This window comes from Podarcis gaigeae (genome assembly GCF_964106915.1).
Source record: "Podarcis gaigeae genome assembly, chromosome: 17".
In the NCBI taxonomy this organism is placed as follows: domain Eukaryota; kingdom Metazoa; phylum Chordata; class Lepidosauria; order Squamata; family Lacertidae; genus Podarcis; species Podarcis gaigeae.
Window position 1 is genome coordinate 10,743,400 of NC_139694.1, and position 23,698 is coordinate 10,767,097.

Here is a 23,698-nt window from a genome sequence, read left to right on the forward strand (position 1 = left end):
ATTCCATCCCTTCATTTCTCCCCTTCCCCAAACACTGAGCATGCTCAGTTCTCAATTTTAAATCCCCTTTAATACTCCTGCCTAAATATTTCTAGTACTGCTGATAACTTTTGGGTCCCCCCTTGTTTATGAGGATGGTGATCTGTTGGCTGCAAAAGGAATGGCACACAGGGTTGGGTTTGCTATTTTGTGTGTATGTTTGTGTGGTCAAGGTAAAGGTAAAGGGACCCCTGACCATTAGGTCCAGTCGTGGCCGACTCTGGGGTTGCGGCACTCATCTCGCTTTTCTGGCCGAGGGAGCCGGCATACAGCTTCCGGGTCATGTAGCCAGCATGAACTAAGCCGCTTCTGGTGAACCAGAGCAGCGCACGGAAACACCGTTTACCTTCCCGCCAGAGCGGTACCTATTTATCTACTGTACTTGCGCTTTGACATGCTTTCAAACTGCTAGGTTGGCAGGAGCTGGGACCGAGCAACAGGAGCTCACCCTGTCACGGGGATTCGAACTGCCAACCTTCTGATCGGCAAGCCCAAGAGGCACAGTGGTTTAGACCACAGCGCCACCCGCGTCCCGTTTGTGTGGTAGCACATGCTCAATGTCCACGCAGTTTGCTTACTAGGTACAGCAATGGAAATGCACCTCAGACGATAGTGGGGTCAGGAAATTCTGTGGAAATTTTCTCCTAGAGGTAGTAGAACTAAATCATCACTCAAATGATTAGCATTTATAGAATGTTTTAGTGTTCAAACTTGTAAAGGTTACAACAGCCTCATAAATTAAGTCAGTCTTATCCAAGCATTGCAGAAGTAGGGGTGGGGACTGACAGGGATTGGCTTATTTAAGGTGACCTCCTAGGTTTATGGTGCAAGTGTGATTTCCTGATTTAGAGTTCAGTTTCTTTAATCATTGCGCTGTACCAGCTACTAGATAACTTGCTATCAAATGAGCAGATTACATTGTTTGTACTAATAATACTTTGCTTAAAAGCTGATCATGGGACCGTGGAGTTTCAGGGGACCCCGAGGGATGCAGCAAATGTATTTTTACACCTATAGGACAGCATTACATTGTTAAATTCAGCCATGAGTAATGAGGCTAGAGAACATAATCCATCCTCTCATGGGGACACCAGTCACTCATCTAGCACATACCTCCCGATCATTCAGTTATTGGATTGTTTATTAAAAAGTCTCCTGTGATGCTGCTGTTGTTTAACATGGGTAATACTATTTGCTACCCTTCATTATGCTACCTCTTTGTGACAGTGATAATAAATCAGCATAGTAGGAAAACCAATTCTTTGGTATTGACTTTAAAGAGTTATTTCTGCCGCTAAGCAGAGGCAAACAAAGACTTGTCGCCAAATGCGTGCTTAACAGGGAGCCTGCAGACATTCACAGTTATCCTAATGAGGATGATTTTTTTTTTTTTATGCAGCTCTAAGGTTCAGTCCCCATATGCGACAGCTGCATATTCTTGCATTGCATGGGCTGGGACTAGATAAGGGGTCAGCAAACTTTTTCAGCAGGGAGCCGGTCTACTGTCCCTCAGACCTTGTGGGGGGCCGGACTATATTTTGAAAAAATAATAATGAACGAATTCCTATGCCCCACAAATAACCAAGAGATGCATTTTAAATAAAAGCACACATTCTACTCATGTAAAAACACACTGATTCCCGGACCATCCGCAGGCCAGATTTAGAAGGCGATTGGGCCGGATTCGGCCCCTAGTTTGCCTACCCGTGGACTAGACACTAGATCCTCAGGGTCCTTTCCAACTCCACAATTCTATGATAATTTACAATTTTGCCTTGGGGACACGTCAGCCAAAATTCCAAACCTCCTTGGAGCTAAATAGGTCTGGATCTAGTCATTGAGAAATCTAGGTGCGTGGTCTTCTTTTGAAGAAAAGTGGATTTGTAATGACCAAGTATAGATTCTTGCAACTGGCAGTTGTGTGATTTGTTTTGTTTGTGACTAATAGCTGCTGTAGTGGATCAAGGCTCTGAAGGGAACGGCATCTAACTGACATAGTCCTGATTGATCTCATAACACCTCCTGGTTGTTTGTTTTTGCTTGGTAATTGTGCAGCTGATAACTTGCCTGCCTATACATCCTGTCTAACTTGACCCAGAATGTAATAATCAATAGTGTGCCACTAGCAGGGCTGAAAGTGTGTATTAAAAAGAAGCTGGCATGTTGGGTGGATTCCTTCCCCTCCCTGCTTGCCCCCTAGAGTAGAAAGTCCCCTACAGCACTGATTCCCTCCATCTGCTGCGTTCAAATAGTGACATCATCCCAAGGATGGGAGTGTGGATGGAATCCAAGCTACAGCTGACAAGGGCATTGAGAATCCTGGAAGTATCATCATTGTTCAGGGAGCACAGTCCACATTCCTAAGCTCTTGAGTGGCTTAGGGAAAAGCAAAAGGCATTACCATGGAAAACAAATACTAAAGTGAGTTATCCCACAGTTGAAGTGAAGATGCCTCTCCGGTTGTTTTTGGGTAGTTAAGGATATCTACATATAAAACTATTCTAGGGTGCAGAAGTCATATGCTTCCAGTTCAAATCCTAAAGAGAAACAGCTCCGGGTAGCAAATGTTTGGAGAACCATGATTTTTAAAATATAAGCTGTGAAATGGCCCAAAATACACCAATATGCTGGCTTCTTTTAAAACACCAACTTTTTAGCGTGAAGCAGAAATTTTGTCTGCAAACTCCCCACCACCACCACCTTTGGACTTTGGAAATCGATCCACTGTCAAGTCTTGAAAGCGCAAATCAGACACCCCCCCTTCTCTCTCTCTCTCTCTCTCTCTCTCTCTGTGTGTGTGTGTGTGTGTGTGTGTGTAAAAGAGAACCATGAAACCATAGTGTTTATTTGAACAGAGATGACCAATCTCACTCCATTTCTGTCTGGATTAGAAGTTTGTGTCTTACTTACTCTCTGGTACAGTGTCTGGCAGAGCTCATACACGCAAGAAGCTTCTCCCCCCCCCCTTTTTTTTTTGGAGTTTGAACAGAAGAATAGAGATTCATGGCTGCCTACCCGCTGCCAGAGTAAATTGACCTCTCAAATCCATCACTTCACCTACATGGGGATAATGGAGAGCCGAGTACAAAAAGAGGAGGAGGGGGGCTTACTGATGGGACAAGAGCTCAGGGCTTTTCTCTTTGGGGGCATTCAAGTGTGTTAGGCCAAAATAGAAAACAGGTGAAAGAGGCCTACACTCCCTATCATGCCTCTGTGGGCAGAGCCCCCCATCAAGAAGGACTGTTTGATCTTACACTTTGGGAGGGTGAATCCCCCCTCACTCATACTTGTTTGTGCCGCCTTCTTTTTCTTTAAATAATTCAAAAAATAGTGTGAGGATGGATTTCTTAATTTTTAAAATTCAACATAGAAATTGTTCTGTGACTGCTGGAGGACTGGGGCTGTTGCCTGTGCTTTGGGAACAGAAGCAAAGTATTAATGCATCTCTCATTTGCTAGACTTGGGGAAAAAAGGAGGTGAACACTCCAGCCATACAAAGAGAAGGTCCTTGCCCCAGTTTAATTTTATTGTCTTATTCTGGGGGCGGAGAGAGATGGGTTACTGCAAGAGGGTATAATCCTTCGGGTGTATAGTTTGTCAAGTACTGGCACATTGTTGAGTGGGGAAATAATGAAAAATCTCATTATATGCATTTTAAGAACCCCTGGGTCAGGGAGAGGGGCGGGAATGCTTTGCACACGTGTGTTTTTTTGTGCCTGCTTCATTTTCCACTTTGTACTTTTAGTCCTACATTTTCCCACAATTGTTGAGAATGTTTCTCTTTGATCTTGAGGCCCGATCAGTTACTCCTTCTTATTGGGGGAAAGACCCCCTCTTTTTAATGACTTCCTTCTCTAAGGCACAATGCTATTTAGCTTAAAAGGTGTTTAATGCAGCATGGTCCTGTGTATCCTTACTCAGAAGCAAGTCCCGCTGCACTGCATGAGATTTTATTCCGTGTAAGTGTGCATACAATAACAGACTTAACTATGCTATCAAATAATCCTGTGGCAATTTAAAGACAAAGAGGTAACTCCATACTGATGAATTTGTGGGCCCCACCCCAACAAATATAATCAAGAAGTATGCCAAAGATGCTTTCTTTTTATTCTCTTTTAAGATAGATGACTAATGCAATTTTGCAACCTCAATAATTTATCTGTAACTTGAATAACTTGTGATTCCATTTTCCTGTGCAGTTTGGTTTGATCTACTGTACTGTGTACTCCTAAAGTCAATAAGACAGGTGTTCATCTAGATTCTGCATTGGTACTAATCTGAACTGTATGTAATTTTGTTATTTGGCAGCAGAGCTTAATACTCCTCTTCCTTGGCTATAGGTCATTTCATGGGCAACAATACAGTGATAGATGTTTTGAAGAGAAAAGGATATGAAGTTGACCATACCCCTGCTGGACATGCCACCAACAGGTAACAAACACGTCTTCAGTCTTTATCTTTGTGGGATTAATTATATCCTGGTTGCAGGGCACATGATGCAACCATATTAATGAAGATAAGCAGGTTGGAATCTGGTCAGCACTTAGGTTAAGGACACTGCCTTGAGCACTATGATGAAACAAAGACAAAACATAAATTTAGAGACTAAATCAATCATAGGGACGCGGGTGGCGCTGTGGGTTAAACCACAGAGCCTAGGACTTGCCGATCAGAAGGTTGGCGGTTCGAATCCCCACCATGGGGTGAGCTCCCGTTGCTTGGTCCCTGCTCCTGCCAACCCAGCAGTTCGAAAGCACGTCAAAGTGCAAGTAGATAAATAGGTACCGCTCTGGCGGGAAGTTAAACGCCGTTTCCGTGTGCTGCTCTGGTTCGCCAGAAGCAGCTTAGTCATGCTGGCCACATGACCTGGAAGCTGTACGCCGGCTCCCTCGGCCAATAAAGCAAGATGAGCCCCTCAACCCCAGAGTCGGTCATGACTGGACCTAATGGCCATGGGTACCTTTACCTTTAAATCAATAATTCGATTAAAATATATAATCAGATGCCATTATTGTATATCCGGAATAAATTACGCAGATTTACGCATCCGTGGCACTCTGGTTTCTTCCATTTTCCTTAAAGGGCTGTTGAAATCACTTGATTGCCATATACAGTACTTAGTTACTGGTAGCAGATTGTTCCACCTGTTTCCTTGAAAATATGCTGTCTGAAGTGATAGGAATATTTTTCTGAGTTGATGTATCTGTGATGATTCATTCTCACACTGAAGTCATGACTTGGTGTTCCATTCATCAAGTCAGTATCACAGATGTGTGAGCTAGTCACAAGACACAAAGGTACAGGGGTGCCAATTTGAATAAAATAAGGGGGGGTTGCAAGTAAGCCCTACCCTGCATAATCAATCACAAGATTTGAAGTGCTGCTCTTACATTGTGTATTGTAGGGTGCCTATAATATATGGATTTTTATTGGTCTGTATCTTCCAGATTGTGAGCTTCCGTATAATAGGGCTATCTGTCAGATTAAATGCTTAACTGAGTAATCACCACCCTCCAACAAATTTAATCTTTTTTTAAAAATAATGTATGATCAGACTCAGAAAGTAGGTGCCTTGTTGAGATATTTGGGAGGAAGGGTTGAATACAGAATGAATGAATGAATGCATGAATGAATGCATGCATGCATGAATGAATGAAATATTGGAGGAAATGTAGGTAACTTAAAATTCAGTAAGTGAAAACTACTACTCATTGTGAGGAAAAGAGGTTGCCTTTTAATATTTTTTCCCCATTCCGTATTATTGTAACTCACCAGGGCAAAGTTACTTATAAAAATAACCAGTGCGCCCTTAACTTTTTTCAATTAAAACTTTGAACTAAATAAATAAAAACACTTGATGTTACTGATTTCTCTTTCAAAGATTAATTGTAGATAAGAGCCGCTTCATTATATCTGCACCATCCCAAAGTGAACAGGAGCTTTTACTAGCTTAGAGTCGGAGTGATTACATGTTCACCGAGGTTTCCACAGAACAAAAGCAAATATTCCTTTTAACTTCTTCTATCTCTTTCTGCGGGACGCAGGTGGCGCTGTGGGTTAAAGCCTCAGTGCCTAGGACTTGCCGATCGAAAGGTCGGCGGTTCGAATCCCTGTGGCGGGGTGCGCTCCTGCTGCTCGGTCCCAGCGCCTGCCAACCTAGCAGTTCGAAAGCACCTCCGGGTGCAAGTAGATAAATAGGGACCGCTTACCAGCGGGAAGGTAAACGGCGTTTCCGTGTGCGGCTCTGGCTCGCCAGAGCAGCGATGTCACGCTGGCCACGTGACCCGGAAGTGTCTACGGACAGCGCTGGCCCCTGGCCTCTTAAGTGAGATGGGCGCACAACCCCAGAGTCTGTCAAGACTGGCCCGTACGGGCAGGGGTACCTTTACCTTTACCTTACCTCTTTCTGCAAACTCTAATGGCTGAAGCGGCCCTGGGCTTTCTCCTCTGCCTCCTTATCTGCCTAGGACCCCAAACATTCTTCAGGGGTGAGTCACAGATCATTGACTCATCAGATCCAGTGGTGAGGACCACAAGCTAAGTGGTCAGTGAATTGTAAGCTAACACCACTCCTACTTATCCAAGCCTAGGGCTATTCCCTGCTTCATTTTCTTTTTTGGGAAAACAAATTCAGGGTCTTTCCTAAGTCCATCTGTGACCTCCTAGGAGGCTTTTGCATTCCGTCCCAAGTTTTTCAGTCTTTGATCGGTCTGTCTGAAACTTATTTTACAATCCTATTCCTGAGTTCAGGTTCAGTAAGTACATTTGACTGAGAATTAAAGGATTCTTGTTTTACATTCCCCCCTCTTCTGTAAATGCATCTTAGCCTTGCGAGAGAAAGAACCACCCTATATTTTGTCAGTATTTCCTTCCACTGTACATTGCCCCAGTATGCATTTTAAAAGGATTGGGTGTGATCCCCCCTCCCTATTTCTGATTAGCTACCCTCAGATTACTTTCTATGCAGTCTAGATATTGATATGATAGAATCATAGAATATTAGTGTTGGAAGTGACCCAAAGGTCATTTAGTCCAACGCCCTGCAACGCAGGAATCTCAGTTAAAGCATCCATGACAGATGGCCACCCAACCTCTTCTTAAAAACCTTCAAGGAAGGAGAGTCTACCACCTCTTGTGGGAGTCTGTTCCACTGCTGAACAGCTCTTATTGCCTGAAAGTTCTTCCTGATGTTTAGTCGGAATCTCCTTTTTTGTAGCATTGGAGCAGCATTTTTGATATATGAGTTGGATTTTCTTCTGTATTAAAACTGGAGAGACATTTCATTATTGGAGCCCAAAGGGTTTACTTTTAGAAGGTAGCCAATTCTGTTGTGACTCTGGATCGTTCTGTCACGGCCTCATTAACTATGAACCCCAAAATCTGGGACCTCCTCCAAATAGGTGCCAAAGTTTTGCAATGGTTTTGCAGCACAAAGTCCACGTTTTGCAGCTCCCCCCATACTGAGTAATTAATACATCAAACCATGGTTTGTAGTTAACATCCCAAACCCTGACGTTGTAACGATTGCAAACTTTTGCCCCGGTTTGGAGGGGATCCCAGATTTCAGCAACCTCCTTTGTGAATAGTTCTCCAGGATCACAAGAGGCTCCACTAGGTTTACACTTACTTCCTCTAGCACACTAACTGTTCTCTTGGCACACCATTTGAGATAGATGAGAATAACTGCATAGGTTGGAGAATAGCATGACAAAAGTCTGATCTTGCATTGCATGAAGTGCAGTTTGAAATATGGTTCTCCAGAGCACTTTTATTACCTCCATGGATACTAATTTGGAAGAATCCTATGTGGTAGGGAAGACTTCAGCAACAAATATGGAACCCAATGCTTTGGGGGCATTGCACTATTGAGTGAAAAGTTGCAGTCTGGTCCTTAGAAATGCTTAGCAGCTGCATAATCCAATCACTTCGGTTGAATTTAAGTGTTTTCCTGACTATATGGGGTGGGTGGGGATGGAACAACCACATTTATTTGTTGTGCAGCCTGCTTTATTGTCAAATGTCAAGCTTTCCTTTTTAGACAAAGTTATAACTAGCAAGAAGCTATTAAGACTGAGCTGCTGCTTCTTTTTTAAAGAGCAGGTAGTTTGTCCTGTTGTTGAAGTCTTGTTGGAATTTTCAGAGGCAAGATGTTTGCAACGATATACAGTAACCTGAAAAATACTCCTAGCCATTCAGGTTTTTATCTCTCTCTCTCAATATATATGCAAGACATTCATGTACCCAACCATCCTCCCTCAAATTCCTTTCAACATTTTATTTTTCTCTCTAGTGGGAAGCATCAGAAGGTGCTGTCTGCCCTCTCTTCATCTTCCCCGGAATACGCCTCCTACATCATCTCTCAGGAGCTCCACTCTCCCCAGCAACATCCGCAGAAAGAGGAGGAGGAAGAGGAGGAGCTGCTGCCTCATTTGCTTCTGCCAGAAAGCATTGACCTGCTAGACAAAGTGGACAGGAAATACAAAAAGAAGAGAAAGAAGCAGCAGAAGAAGCAGCGCTTGCGCCAGTTCAATGACCTCTGGGTACGCATCGAGGAAAGGTAATGAGCAGGTTGAGGTGGAGCATGATGCTCTTTGAGCAATTGAGGCTGGGGATGCCAGCTTCCTCCTACTGGCAGTGGTTTCAACTGCTGCACAGCAGCAGAATTAACCAGGTGAGGCTTTTTATTATGACCAGAGGCGCTGTTTTGTGCTCCAGATTTGGGGGCTGGCATGAATCACATGTGTGATGTCATACGTGTGACGTGCAACGCATTCACATCATCGGGAGGAGACCGAGCGGGGAGCCCAGCGTGGCGTGGTTCAAACGCTGAGTGTGAGAGAGGAAGCCGCACCACTCTGGGCTCCCCTTTTGATCTCTTCCCTACGATGTGATGGCGCATGTATGATGTCACACACATGTGACGCAGATGGTTGGGAGGAGGCCGAGCATGTTGCACATATGATTTAGCACTTGGCCTCCCCTGCCCCCTCAACATTGATGGGTCCCAGCCCCCTGCCAGCAAATATTGAGGGGCCGAAGACCCCTCTGCCACAATGAGTTGGCGCACCTGATTATGACCTAAGTCATAATCTGTAGGGGTAGCCAACCTGGTGCCCTGCAGGTCTTGTTGGACTACATCTCCCATATTTCCTGAGTGTTGGCGATGCTGGCTGGGGCTGACAGAAATTGGCATCCAGCAACTGGAGGGCATCAAATTGGCTACGTCTTCTGCACTGCTTCGTCTTCATGATTGTGTATAGCTGGTGTAACACAGTGTGTGTGACCTGTGAGCCAATAGGTTCCTGGTTCAAGTCTAGTTGTAGGCCTGAACTACTTAAACGTGCCACTACCTCACAGTTCCTAAACGGGCAAGTTACGTTATTGAGGCAGAAGTGAAAATAAGGGACACTTCCACACCTACAAGAAACAAAAGGGAGCTCTTTAATACTGAAATTGAAAATATGATAATAAGCAGAAGATCATAAAAGCTTGGGGCAGTACATACAAATATCCTGTGACAGGTAGATGTTAACAGAAATAAATCCAGGAAAATGAGTGTCTGGTTATCTTTCACAGGGGGTAAATAAGAATATAATCAGAAGCTCTCTATTGTTGTGGTTATGATTATTACTATTATTACCAGCAGTAGCTATCAGTCACTGTAGAAATATAAGGAACAAGGCATCTGCCCCCCTCCCACAATCCCTGTTTAACATCCTAGCAAAAGTCAACCCTCTACACAAATTTATGAAAATATAGGAAGAGATCCTTGACAGCTTATATTATAAACCGCCACTCTTTTGTGTTTGGGGCTGGGCCTTTAATAACCTGGAGCAATGAACAAAGAAGGGCTGAGCTGCCAATTTCATGCAGTTATGAAGTTGGTCTCACTGCGTTGCTTTTGGCCTGGGCTCTTATATGGTTTTTTTCTTTGCTGTTACTACTGTTCTGCTGTTAAATTGCCAGCTGGCTCCTTTCCACTGGTGTGTGAATGTCCTGTGGGGGCTTTTAGTTACAGAGAGGTAAGTGTTTTAAAGGGGTACTAATTGCTTTCAAATTCCCAAAGCCTTCCCCCCACCCCACCCCACTCTTCTTCTTCTTTTTTGGCTTAATGCATTTGGCCAATTGAAAGCTGAAACAGAGCATGGCAGCCGGATGGCACGAGCAGTCTGGCATAATTGAAATTAATATGCTTTTTATTTTATTGGTTTGGCACACGTGCTCACTTCAGTTTTTGTCTGGAATTTGACAACAATTTGTATCTTAAGAGTTTTAAGACAGGGTAGGCAGGAGGTAATTCAAGCTGATGTCAGCTTTTCGCTTCAGCCTGTAGAACACAGGTCAGCAAACTTTTTCAGCAGGGGGCCGGTCCACTGTCCCTCAGACCTTGCAGGGGGCCGGACTATATTTTGAAAAAGAATAATGAATGAATTTGTATGCCCCACAAATAACCCAGAGATGCATTTTAAATAAAAGCACACATTCTACTCATGTAAAAACACCAGGCAGGCCCCACAAATAACCGAGAGATGCATTTTAAATAAAAGGACACATTCTACTCATGTAAAAACACGCTGATTCCCGGACCGTCCATGGGCTGGACTGAGAAGGTGATTGGGCCAGATCCGGCCCCCGGGCCTTAGTTTGCCTACCCATGCTGTAGAAGGAGATGCTCACATTTCTTTGTATGAGTGGCTGCTCCCATGGCTCTTTCCGTCTGCTCACCTGAGCTTTGTGGACATCTGGTTTTAATTTTGCTGGCCTCTTCAGATTTGGCTTTCCTTGCTATCCTTCATCCATATATGCTATCTTTATTGTATCTATATTCTCACCAAGGGGAAGGCTCAAAGTGTGCACAAAGAAATAAACAGGGAAAGGGTTTTCAGGTTGGTGAGACAGAGAACTTCAAACATTAAAGTTGTGCTAGTCGATGTAGATTAGCTCTGGCCAACTATGTGCTACTTGAGGAAACAGCTGTGGCTCAGAAAGGACCAAAAGAAAAATAAGTGGGTATGGTAAGGTACACAGTACCAGCATAAGACCTGGCAGCACTTTAGTAGTAGCACCATTTTAGGAAGCATTTTTTAAAAAAGGATTCTCCAAAATCCTGTTAACATGCTATTGGGAAAGTGCTCATTATATTGGAAGAAGAGGTATAGGTCTGGAGTAGAGCTCATTGCAGTAACCCAAGAGGGAGATGGCACTGCATTTTAATCCTAAATAAGGAATTGGTGCTGGAAATAAGGAGCAAGTCACAAGCCTAGTTGTAAGGGGCACTTAAATAATGCATGTGAAGTGGTATGGAAATACTAGATATTGGGATGGAGCTACAGTTATGAGAAACCTGGGCTTGCTATTATAAGCAACAGTGCATGTGAAGTTTTCCCTGCTGTGTAATGTATAGTGAAACCCTGGGTCCTACCCCCATAAGGCTTGTGAATTTTCCTGCACCCACTCTGCATTGTTGGCTGGGACTAGTGAGGGCAGGTAAATGCACAGGTGGTGACATCAGCAGATGGGGTATACTTTACTATATATTACAAAAGGGAGCCGGGAGAACTCAATTTTAAGCTGCCATATTTGACAGAATCCCTATACTGTATTTCTTGTAATGCGTACCATGTAATTCTATCTTATGTTGCAAATGCACCTTTTGGCATGTGTTTATTTTGCTGCTGATTGTGTGTGAATGACATCAAGTTGTTCTTTCTCTTTCTTCCTTGTAGTACCACTGATCCGCCTCCTCGGATTCGTATAATTAATGGGTACATTACCGTCGAGCCGCAACCACGGGGCCACGGACGATCCAGTCACATCCAGACAGACACCAGCTGCTCCAGTGGGCTATTTCTGTTCTTCTCCACCATGATATTGACTTTCGTGTTGCCCTCAGTGATTATACTGATGTTGGCGTGAACCTTCCATGTAGAACTGAATATTTTTATCTTTTTTCAAAGGATCTGGGGTAAAACGAGAAAAGAACAACTTTTCTGAAGGGCAGATCATCTATATGGATTTTTTATTTTTATTTTTTGCCTCATCCTTTTCCTGAATCTGGACCATTAACATGATTAACTGGTTTGACCATGCCCAATACAGGAGAAGATGTTTTTGATGAAAGCCATTATTTATCCTTCTCTTGCAGAAGAATTCTTTCATGTTATCCCATGATGATTTTGGGGAATGTATATGTAACATAGCTGTTATTTAGCTGTATGAAACTGACTTGAAAACAATTTGGGGATTTGTTTGTTGTTTCTATGTGGTCGCTATAACGAGCTTTGAGCTTCTCAAAGCAATATGAACTTGGACTTGAAGGTATTAATTTGGCCATAATTGTACTGTTTGGAATGAAGTGTTTTCTGCTCTTTGCAGATCCACACAACCATCTGTTTCAGTGTTATCACTGCCTTTTCTGCCCCCAACCTCTGTACTCTTGGTACTTGTCACTTTTTACTGGACCCATTCCTGTGTTTTTAACGATAGCTGAACACACACACACAGTCTTTAGGAGGTGATGCTTTTCACAGGAGTTACCTTTTTAATGTCAGGAAAAGCTTTGCCTCTTAAATATTGGTGTGTAGGCCAGCTCAAAAGCTTGCTCCTCTCTCCGGCGTAATTTGAACCATTTCTGAAATAAGCAAGTGTTTTATTTTTCCTGCCCTTTCCAAAGGGTTGCTAGATCCTAGCCTGGAGCTGGTGACTATCCCTTAAAAGATTTTACATGGGATGCGGATGCTGCGCCTCTTTTGTCTTGTTCCTCTACTGGTCATCTTGCCTATTATGCTTTCTACCTCCGTGATCTGCCTAACCTTAATTTTGCCTTGAAGCAGCTATGGACAGAGGCAGGTTCAGGAGCCAAGTGGATGAACCGGGTACTGGAAAAGCCTTAGAAATCCTAATACAACAGTGATAATAAATAATTACACCTTGTTTCGTCTCCAGTATATATTTATTTCTCAAAGTGATAAGAACTTGGGTGGGTGGGTGGAATCAGAAATGCACACAGTCACCTCGCTGCTTGCTGCTGGAACCAGACTGTTTTGAATGGAGCAGGGAGGGGGAACCACTTTTGTCCAGTGTGCAAGAAAGGCATCTTTCAGTAGATGGAGGGAGTGGAGTTTGCCTGTTTTATCTGCAAGCTGCCTTGAGTCCCTGTCAGAGAAAAACACAGGGTATTCATCACCTGGTATCTTAAGCATGGATATGAACCGAACAGAAAACTGGGTGCTGAAATTAAAGAGCACCCCAGTGCAAAGAACGAAGTGTGCTCCTGACTGCGGGACTTGCAAATGGCACTTTTTCATTTTGAGCCTTGCATTTGGTGCTGTTTACACCTGGTGCTGAGTGCAAGCTGCATTGGGACTGGTTCTATTTGCCTTTGCGGCACCTGAGGAATTCTAATGAATCTCATTTGTGCGTATAGAACCAAGATCTGTAGTCATTCTGGAATAATTAGTTCTCATTATTGATTTTTTTCTGTCTTACAATTATTTATGAAGAGGCTTATGAAATAATTGGTTTAAGGAATCTACAGAACTTTCAAATTAAATCAACCTACTTGATAAGAGTGAGGACAAAGATGGAATACCCTCCCCCCCATAAAAAAAGATATGGATTTGTTTTGAAAAAAATATTCCTAGCAGAAAATGTCAGCAAGGTTTTGATATTGTAAGTATATAAATACTATCGTTGAGTTCTGTGTTTTGGGAACTTCCTTGTTTTTGTTTTCTATTTTATTTCACATAACAGTTTGTTCCATTTTTTAAATTATATTTTAAATTTTATTCATTTTCAAGAAACGGGATATATAAGCACTAGCATAGCATGGCATCTCTCTGTGCAGCTTGGGCATTCAGAAGGATTTTAGCGTGCGTTTATATTTTATATGCTGTTTGTGTGTCTGTCGAAATTGCTGATTGTTAATTTTCATGCATTTGTCGGTGAAGCGTGCCAGCCTGACTCTTCTCACGCTATATTTCCGTTCTGGAAAGCGGCTGCTTGCATTTTCACCTGACAGTTCGTGCAAACAGCACGTCGCATCTGCAATAAACACGTTACGAAGCCCTGCCAAATAAAAATAAATAAATACGAAGGCACTTTCAACCCTAGGCTTTGACACTAGATGTCACCCAAGCGATGTGGGGATAGGATTTGGGAGGAAAGAGCAGCACGTTGCTTTCGGTTAGATCCGACAGACCTCTAAACCCCGGCAAGGCACAAAGGAAATTATAGCAAAATGCAATGCCGGCAGCTGGTCTGCTGCGTCGTGGCAATACTTCGGCGGGGTTTTTAGAAAGGCATTTTCTGCCCGCTGCGCTCCTTGCAGTATGGGAATGTCTAACCCGACAGGTTTGTTATACAGTACAGTGTTACCTCAGGTTAAGAACTTAATTCGTTCTGGAGGTCCGTTCTTAACCTGAAACTGTTCTTAACCGGAAGCACCGCTTTAGCTAATGGGGCCTCCCGCTGCTGCGCGATTTCTGTTCTCATCCTAAAGCAAACTTCTTAACCCGAGGTAATATTTCTGGGTTAGCGGAGTCTGTAACCTGAGGTACCACTGTACTGTATAAGCATCATAGGATAAGTGTATTGGAAGCACTTGTAGCGCGTCAGAGTGTTAAAGAACTTCTGTTTCTACAGCGCCGGTTGTTTTACAATGGGGAAGGCAATTTGGCGGAATAATAACGGGAACCATGTGCAAATGGTTGGGAGGGGAAAGGCTTCGTTTGCTGAGGGGAGGCAGCTGAAGGGAGCTGGACGCCCTTCCCGCCCTTTTAAGTTTCGACGGGCGAGAAAACGAGGGCGGGCCTCGCCGCCTTGATTGATTGCTGCGAGGCAAAGCGCGCGAGCCGCCGCTTCCAGTAACCATGGAGACCCTCCGCCTCCTCCGCGTCCCGCCCGAGGAACCATGGGAAATTGAGTTAGGCGGGAGGTTGCCTGGCAACGGGAGGACTCTCTGGAGAGCGGAGAAGTTTCTGCCGCTTTTCTTCCTTTTCTTGAATGCGAAGAAGTGGGAGCGCTCGGACTTCCCGGCACCGGCACGCGACTTTTTGAAAGCTCTTCTTTTGGGCATAAGGTATTTTGTCTCTGCTCAGCCATTCATCCCTGGCCGCCGCCTTCTCTCTCCGCCCGCCCCCCTTTTGATTTATTATTATTATTGTTAATGCATTGAAGGAGCTCGCACCACTCCACCTCACAACAACCCTGTGAGGTAGGATAGGCGAAGGGGCAGTGGCTGGCCTGTGGTCACCCCGTGAGCTTTATGGGCAAGTGGGATTTGAACCCTGGTCTCCCAGGTCCCCAAGCCCAACACTTAAACCACTCCGTCTGTTGCCTTCCATAAGAGCTGCAGTCATCACCATCATCAGCAGCACCAGTGCTTTTCTCCTAGAAAAAAGGCGCCACGCTTCTAACCAGTGCTTTTCTTCTAGAAAAAAGGCGCCACGCTTCTAACCAGTGCTTTTCTTCTAGAAAAAAGGCGCCACGCTTCTAACCAGTGCTTTTCTTCTAGAAAAAAGGCGCCACGCTTCTAACCAGTGCTTTTCTTCTAGAAAAAAGGCGCCACGCTTCTAACCAGTGCTTTTCTCCTAGAAAAAAGGCGCCACGCTTCTAACCAGTGCTTTTCTTCTAGAAAAAAGGCACCACGCTTCTAACCAGTGCTTTTCTCCTAGAAAAAAGGCGCCACGCTTCTAACCAGTGCTTTTCTCCTAGAAAAAAGGCGCCACGCTTCTAACCAGTGCTTTTCTCCTAGAAAAAAGGCGCCACGCTTCTAACCAGTGCTTTTCTCCTAGAAAAAAGGCGCCACGCTTCTAACCAGTGCTTTTCTTCTAGAAAAAAGGCGCCACGCTTCTAACCAGTGCTTTTCTTCTAGAAAAAAGGCGCCACGCTTCTAACCAGTGCTTTTCTCCTAGAAAAAAGGCGCCACGCTTCTAACCAGTGCTTTTCTTCTAGAAAAAAGGCACCACGCTTCTAACCAGTGCTTTTCTCCTAGAAAAAAGGCGCCACGCTTCTAACCAGTGCTTTTCTCCTAGAAAAAAGGCGCCACGCTTCTAACCAGTGCTTTTCTCCTAGAAAAAAGGCGCCACGCTTCTAACCAGTGCTTTTCTCCTAGAAAAAAGGCGCCACGCTTCTAACCAGTGCTTTTCTTCTAGAAAAAAGGCGCCACGCTTCTAACCAGTGCTTTTCTCCTAGAAAAAAGGCGCCACGCTTCTAACCAGTGCTTTTCTCCTAGAAAAAAGGCGCCACGCTTCTAACCAGTGCTTTTCTCCTAGAAAAAAGGCGCCACGCTTCTAACCAGTGCTTTTCTTCTAGAAAAAAGGCGCCACGCTTCTAACCAGTGCTTTTCTTCTAGAAAAAAGGCGCCACGCTTCTAACCAGTGCTTTTCTCCTAGAAAAAAGGCGCCACGCTTCTAACCAGTGCTTTTCTTCTAGAAAAAAGGCACCACGCTTCTAACCAGTGCTTTTCTCCTAGAAAAAAGGCGCCACGCTTCTAACCAGTGCTTTTCTTCTAGAAAAAAGGCGCCACGCTTCTAACCAGTGCTTTTCTTCTAGAAAAAAGGCGCCACGCTTCTAACCAGTGCTTTTCTCCTAGAAAAAAGGCGCCACGCTTCTAACCAGTGCTTTTCTCCTAGAAAAAAGGCGCCACGCTTCTAACCAGTGCTTTTCTCCTAGAAAAAAGGCGCCACGCTTCTAACCAGTGCTTTTCTCCTAGAAAAAAGGCGCCACGCTTCTAACCAGTGCTTTTCTCCTAGAAAAAAGGCGCCACGCTTCTAACCAGTGCTTTTCTCCTAGAAAAAAGGCGCCACGCTTCTAACCAGTGCTTTTCTTCTAGAAAAAAGGCGCCACGCTTCTAACCAGTGCTTTTCTCCTAGAAAAAAGGCGCCACGCTTCTAACCAGTGCTTTTCTCCTAGAAAAAAGGCGCCACGCTTCTAACCAGTGCTTTTCTTCTAGAAAAAAGGTGCCACACTTTTAACCAGCACTTTTCTTCTAGAAAAAGGTGCCACGCTTTTGACCAATGTTTTTCTTCTAGAAAAAAGGCGCCACACTTTTGACCAGTGTTTTTCTTCTAGAAAAAAGGCGCCACACTTTTGACCAGTGCTTTTCGTCTAGAAAAAAGGCGCCACACTTTTGACCAGTGCTTTTCGTCTAGAAAAAAGGTGCCACTTTTAACCAATGCTTTTCTAGAAAAAAGGCACCACTTTTAACCAGTGTTTTTCTTCTAGAAAGAAAAAGGGTGCCAGTACTGCATGCTCTTGAGTACCTCTGGAAAAAAGCACAGATAATAATAATAATTTTATTTATACCCCAGCTACTCTGGGCAGCTTCCAACACACTCCAATTCCAAGCCACGCCCATCGCCGGATAGTGGAAGACTTTTATTTTTTGGAGGAGGGCGACTGCTCAGGGAGAAATTGCATGTGCCTTCATTGGTGAAAAGTGTGGGGCTATGGGGTTGATGCCATGAAAGACAGGACTAAGGTTCCAGTAATGTAGAACTATTGTATTCAGGTCTCACTGCTGATCCCAACCTGCAACAGGGGACCCATTTCCAGTGTGGTGTTTTGTTTTGTCTCACATCAATCTATCCCTTGTTTCTCACTTTTCTACATCAGAGCCCTTATATCTTTAATACTATAATACCTGTTTCTTAATTGGATCATTTTAATGGTTGGTTGTGTGTGCATGTGTGTATAATGACATAAAGGTTTTTGTTATGTACTAAGCTTGGATCCTAGAACAATAGGCAAGTAGGAGCCTAGAATGCAACAACTGATTGGCTTGCAGGAGAAGACCAATCAGGCTCCAGGAGGAAGTTAATCAGCCTATTAGGGTGGTAGGATCGTAGAATGCAACAACTGATTGGCCTGCAGGGAAAGACCAATCAGACTCCAGGAGGCAAGCAGAATCAGCCAATCAGATGGGACTCATTATGTAAATAATGTATATAAGAGCCTGAGGTTTGGGGGTCAATTACGGTAAATCACTGTTTTACAAGCTGCAATAAAGAGCATGAAAGCACTACAGGACTCTGGGTATATTTCACTTTTCATGCGATCAAGCAGCAAATAAGTTTTGTTAGATAAATAATAGTTCTATAGAAGAGGGATTTATTGTAGGTCCAGCTTCTCTTGCCTGGATAAGCAACTTCACACACATAGGCAATATTTTCTTCTGACCTACTGTTAAAGCTAAAGGAGCTTTTCTAGTGCTGGTTGTCCTTTCTACTTCCTCTGTTAAAAATCGCAACAGAACATCAGCCCCTCCCCAAGCAAACAAGACTAATGGGTGGGGTTGCAGATATTACTAACTTCCTTTGGGGTTTTGTGTCCCAGCTCATCTGTCAAAAGAAAAATATTCTAAAAGAGAGAATTTCAACAGGTTCAATCTCCCCCACTCCATCCTGCCCTCTCAATATGTTCTCTTTTGCATTGGAACTATATTAGTACGGATAGGTGGGAGCAGCCAAGTGTGCTTCTTTCACATAAATTGCACAGAAAGGTGCCTGCATATTTTTTCCCATAACTTTATTCCTAAAATGACTGGAGACTTACTTTTTTTAAAAAATTAAAGCTCAGCATCTGGGGCTTCTGCCTGTAGGAGCCAATGAAGGCCTTAATGATTGCCAGGTTTGCATCCCCTGTGCCAGTTCATTTGTTGTTATTTCCACCATATGCACGTGTGTTGGATTCCTTGCCTATATTGTACCACCAGTGCAATACCAACACAATAATCCATGTGTACCTAAACTAAATCTATGCAGAAAAAATTGAAAAGTACTTTGAATGATTAAAAAATATAGCACAAATGACATACGAAAAGAAGGAAAGCAAAGCAGTATAAATATTTGTAAGGTATTTATTTATTAAAGTAAAGGTAAAGGTACCCCTGCCCGTACGGGCCAGTCGTGTCCGACTCTAGGGTTGTGCGCCCATCTCACTTAAGAGGTCGGGGGCCAGCACTGTCCGGAGACACTTCCGGGTCATTTATTAGAAGTATTTATAAACTGCTCAGAATCCCCAGGGATTAGATTTTCAGAAAAATACAAATCTAAACAAAAATTAAAATACAGCATTAAAACAGCATAAAACTAAATGAGGAGATGTAGGAGAGAGGGATTTGAATTCTGTGTTGTTTGATCTGGAAGGAAGTTCCACTGAAATTAGTGGAATTTGACACACACACAAACGCACACAATTTATAAATAAAAATGGCAAATACTACTTTAAGATATTCAAGCATCCCTTTCCTTTATAATCATACTTTTATTTTCTTTTTATAGAATAAAAATGGTCAAATATTTTGTTTACCCAGGGGCGATTCTTCAAGCAAACAAAGCACTCTTGACAGTTTGCTGTTCCTCAAGTCTGTTTAATAATGATCAGGTTGATTTGTCTCTCCTATTACAATTTTGTGGCAGCTAATTTTCCTGTGCTGTTGTTTCTTACTATTGGATCATTCAGAATATTCTGTCAAAGGTTAAAAATCATGAGATAGTGTCGTTAAATTAAACTTCAACCATGATGTGTGTCATTTTCAGGGAATAATGCCTAAAAGGGTGTCATTGCCCTCCATACAACCTACTCCACAACCTTCGGAAGATGCAGATAGCAGGAATGAGCAAGGCAGTTTAAGTGAACAACGCTCGTCTTCAAGTGGGAAAGATTCAATTGCAAGAAATGAATTTAAAAAAAGACTGGTTAGTTCAGCTCCAAATCAGATGCAAGCAAATCCCGAAGCTCTGAAATTTGAACATAACACAAAATCACAAGAAAGAACCAGAAAGCGACAGCAGCCCATAAAACTGGAGCCTCTGGTAGGTTGATTTGAAATGACTTCATAAGGCTTTATTTTATTTTAATATTTTATTTTATCCTGAACTCCCATGAAGTTCCCTGGAAACCTTGCCTCTACCTACATTCAACTGCATCCCTTTGCACAATAATATGTGTGTAATCCTGTTTCCTTCATTTATGCAATATGTGCAAATATAATAAGTCCATTACCCACAGCTGACATTGATATTTACAAATGTCAGTGGCAAAAGAAAGAAAGAAAAGAAGTTTGCAGATCTATATTCCCAACTGCTTTTTGTGATGACTAGAGTTTGCGTTGGATTATTGTTGGACATTTATTATTTGATCAATTTTGGATTTTTATATCACTTTTGTGCTAAATTTAAACACTCTACTGGAGCAGGTCTATCCCTCCTGATACCTTAATGATGATTAATGGAATGGGCAACAGGTTCTCTCCTCCTCCTCTTTCTCAATTATTTTACTACGGATACATTTGTGCCAGCCTAATTTGTGATTGTTGTTTATTTAAATGGTATAAAATTTGTCATTTGCATTGATAATTTTATTTCAAACTATCTTCCATAATCCTCAATGCAGCCTGTATTAAAAATATATCAGCAACACAAGCAACCTGAGTATATATTCCAGAAGAACAGGGAGAAATTGTTAGCTGCTGGAGTATTACAACCTACAACTTCAGCAGAGAAAAGAAAATGGCCTCCTCCGGAACCAACATTAGCTGAGCTTCAGCAAGAGTTATTAAAGCAAAGACAGGTATCACCTACCTTTACATATTGTGATTATTTTTTTTTTAAAAAAAAACAACAACAACCCCAGCTTAAACTTGTCTTTCAATAAAATATTTTCAAGGCAGCTTGCACTGCATAATTCAAGAAACAATAGAACAAGTAACAAAATGTTGATCTGTATCTTCTTGGAGCTAATAAAAATTACCTGTGAAATATGCTTTATAAGGTGCTTCTTGTATTGCTTTTTCAAGTCTTCTTAAATATGAGGATCCGTAAAAACAAACCTGTTAGTTTCTTTCTCTTGCTAAAAGGAAGGATCATTCAATTCATGGCATCATTTGCCCACATTATCTAAATTTGGAATTGCTCTGACATGGTTAACTAACACAGTGAAGCAATTGTTGCTTAATAACCCTGGAGCAAATATCCAACTGTCCCTTTAGGTATTCCAAGGAATCACTTTGCAACAGGTAGGTTTTACACGTTCATCAAACAGGGAACGAGAGAACTGAAGCTGCTATTACCACCAGAAGTGTGTAGAGGTTGTAATTGTGATACTTTAAGTATTTTCCCACCTCAGGGTTGTAAAAGATTTGCACCCTATGGTGATCATTAGGGGTATTCGGAAAATCCCATTTATGTTTCATACTATGATGACTGTATGATTTTATGCAGTAGGCGACTGTGTAATGTTGTACATGGGTTTCCATAGCCATAAAAAGTGAGTTTCATCACCCTTCCCATAGAAAAGCCAGCATTTTGATGGCCGCTTTAAAATAGATCTCTGTGGGCACTGATTCAGTGCTGCAAGTCATCTTTGCAAAGCGCACAAATCTATTGCTATAATGTTGCATTGTGGAATTGTGATTACACTGTGTCAGAGAACATCTGTATTCACCACCCAGATACTCTTTGTGTGTAGCCATCTTTAGGGTCACTCTGAACCAGTATAGCCTGCACAATGCATGCTCCATTGCAGGTGGCAGCCATTTCGCACAGAGTTCCTGTTCTCAGCCCCTGTGTGTATAGGTGGAGCGCATATAAGTGTGCCTTGTTCCACCCCACCCTCTTTCTGCCTTCTAGGTCCAAAATGACCTGTGTGTCAGTGATCATGCATCAATTGGACACGTGTAAGATGGTAGCCACCTGTATGTATTTGGCTGGGCTTCCTTGTTCCTGTTATTTGGAGAGAATAGTGTGTAAAAAAAGGCAGCACAGGGCAGTCTCCACAGCTTCCATTTGCAATATCTACTTCGGATGGGAGGAACAGCACAGAAGAGATTGTGGCTGTTTTCTCTTGTTCCTTATATCAAAGGTGCATTAAAACATGTTGTAAATGGTTCTCATCTTCCCAGAATGGCAGGCTTCTTTTTAAGGCCAAGTTGCAGTCAATTCTCTTTTTCCCAGCTTCTGTTTTATTTTTATGATGTTAATGTTAAATAGCTCTGAAACAGGTTGCACATTCAGTATTTTATTTCTGTGACAACAACTTTTGAAAGATTGTATATTATTTTTCATCTACAAATTAATTTCATCTATTAATTTCATCTACAAATTAATTTCACATTAGCTTAGTTTGGATGTGCAGCTAAACTATTATTTGACATTATGTGCAAAAACAGCTGTGAACACTGCCTCTTACCCTTTCCTTCTCTAGCATAGTTATGAAAAGGAGGTTGGAAGCTTCTGCTTATTGCTTTAAATAAACCAGTTTATGGTTACCTGGCATATGAACTGGGGAAAACTCTGGTTAGTTTAAAGTATGTTTGTTGAAAACAAGCCAAGATCATCAAACACACTTAAAGGAACCAAAGTTTAAACTAATCAGACTTCCTCCGAAGTGTGGACATAACATGAAACAATGGTTAGTTTAAAACAGGAAGTGAAAGTCTCCCTGTGATTGTGCTGGAGAAGGGGAAAGGGGAGTTTGCCAGCCCAAAGCTAGCTGCTGCACATTGTGTAAAATAAAAAAAAGCCAATTGCCATGTTAACCAGCCCTTATTAACATAATTGTTATAGAGGCAGTTTTATAATTTTGCATATGTATCTGCAAGAAGATACTGAGTTTTTCAAAAGTCGCAAAAAAATTATATTAGGGAATCAACTGAACAAGAAGAATTTGAAGTTTTCAAGTGAACAGTGATCTATACTTTCCTTTTACAGTTACTGAGTGACAAGGCGGCACGAGTTCCCACTCCTCCTAAACAGCCACGTGGTGTGGTAAAACTAAGTGCTTGCCTACCAAGTGCCTCTCCTGTTCGTAAATTTAAGGAACCAGAAGATGTTATTAAAGCTAATATTACAGAACCTCTCGAAATTGTAAGGATAATATGTCAGAACAAACATCTTGGATTCCTATACATGACTCCTGCAGTGCCTAGGTCATCAAATGAATATGATTGTTATAACCTGAAGTGAGTTGCTCAATTTATATTTTGTTATGCTCAGTTTTAAATACAGTAATGTTAACTTTGATGCGAATTAAAAATTTACTTTTTTACAATACCTTTCTGATGCTGGCTAATTCTCTTGTGGTCTTTACTCAGTGGGGAGGGGGTATGAACCCTAGCATATAGTGTACTGTTTGATTTATTTTTCTTATCCAGTAGGTGTATTACTGAACTCACATCGTGGATATTTTGATGGAATAATACTAATAATAAGGCCTTGTACTCACATTTTAAAGCTTGGCTTCTTTGCTCTCTTTTTTCTTTAGAAAGGGGAGAGTTGCTTTCAAACAGTTGGTCAATAGACAAATTAATTTGTATGGCTTAAGGGCTGATGTTGTTATTTTTAATTGCTTATTCTCTCTTCATGGTAAGGTCCCAGGGCAGGTTACAACAATATAAAAACATAATATTAAAATCAGTTAAAACAACATACAATCAGATGAATAGAGCGTATCCTAAGATGTATGCCTTGCTGATGCCAAGGTTGGGGTAAAGAGATATGAATTTGGCATACAGCCAGTGCTTTTTTCCCTTAAAAAACTGTTTAGGGGTAATCTCATTTTCCTACTCATTGAAATACTGCCCCTCAATGAGGCCAAACTTAGATTCACAAAATGTTTAGGGGTATGCATACCCCTGCGTCCCCCCAGAAAAAGGCAC

General features: G+C 42.4%; 2 protein-coding genes across 7 annotated transcripts in view; both read left to right on the forward strand.

Annotated features, from left to right (window-relative positions):
• The window catches only part of TRABD2A (TraB domain containing 2A), a 106,286-nt gene extending 93,314 nt beyond the window's left edge, over positions 1-12,972 (forward strand). For 5 of the 6 annotated variants that reach the window (XM_083719265.1, XM_083719266.1, XM_083719267.1 and 2 more), the window contains 3 exons: positions 4,380-4,470; positions 8,330-8,596; positions 11,766-12,972. In XM_083719265.1, the coding sequence (XP_083575391.1) occupies positions 4,380-4,470; positions 8,330-8,596; positions 11,766-11,955 (548 nt within the window). In that variant the 3' untranslated portion in view covers positions 11,956-12,972. The remainder of the gene's footprint in view (positions 1-4,379; positions 4,471-8,329; positions 8,597-11,765) is intronic. The other variant, XM_083719268.1, reaches the window with a different exon arrangement.
• Positions 12,973-14,947: 1,975 nt separating this feature from the next.
• Positions 14,948-23,698, forward strand: part of DNAH6 (dynein axonemal heavy chain 6) — a 127,789-nt gene continuing 119,038 nt past the window's right edge. Inside the window, exons 1-4 of the mRNA XM_083718044.1 lie at positions 14,948-15,118; positions 19,581-19,856; positions 20,437-20,613; positions 22,752-23,002. Of these exons, the coding sequence (XP_083574170.1) occupies positions 19,587-19,856; positions 20,437-20,613; positions 22,752-23,002 (698 nt within the window). The 5' untranslated portion in view covers positions 14,948-15,118; positions 19,581-19,586. The remainder of the gene's footprint in view (positions 15,119-19,580; positions 19,857-20,436; positions 20,614-22,751; positions 23,003-23,698) is intronic.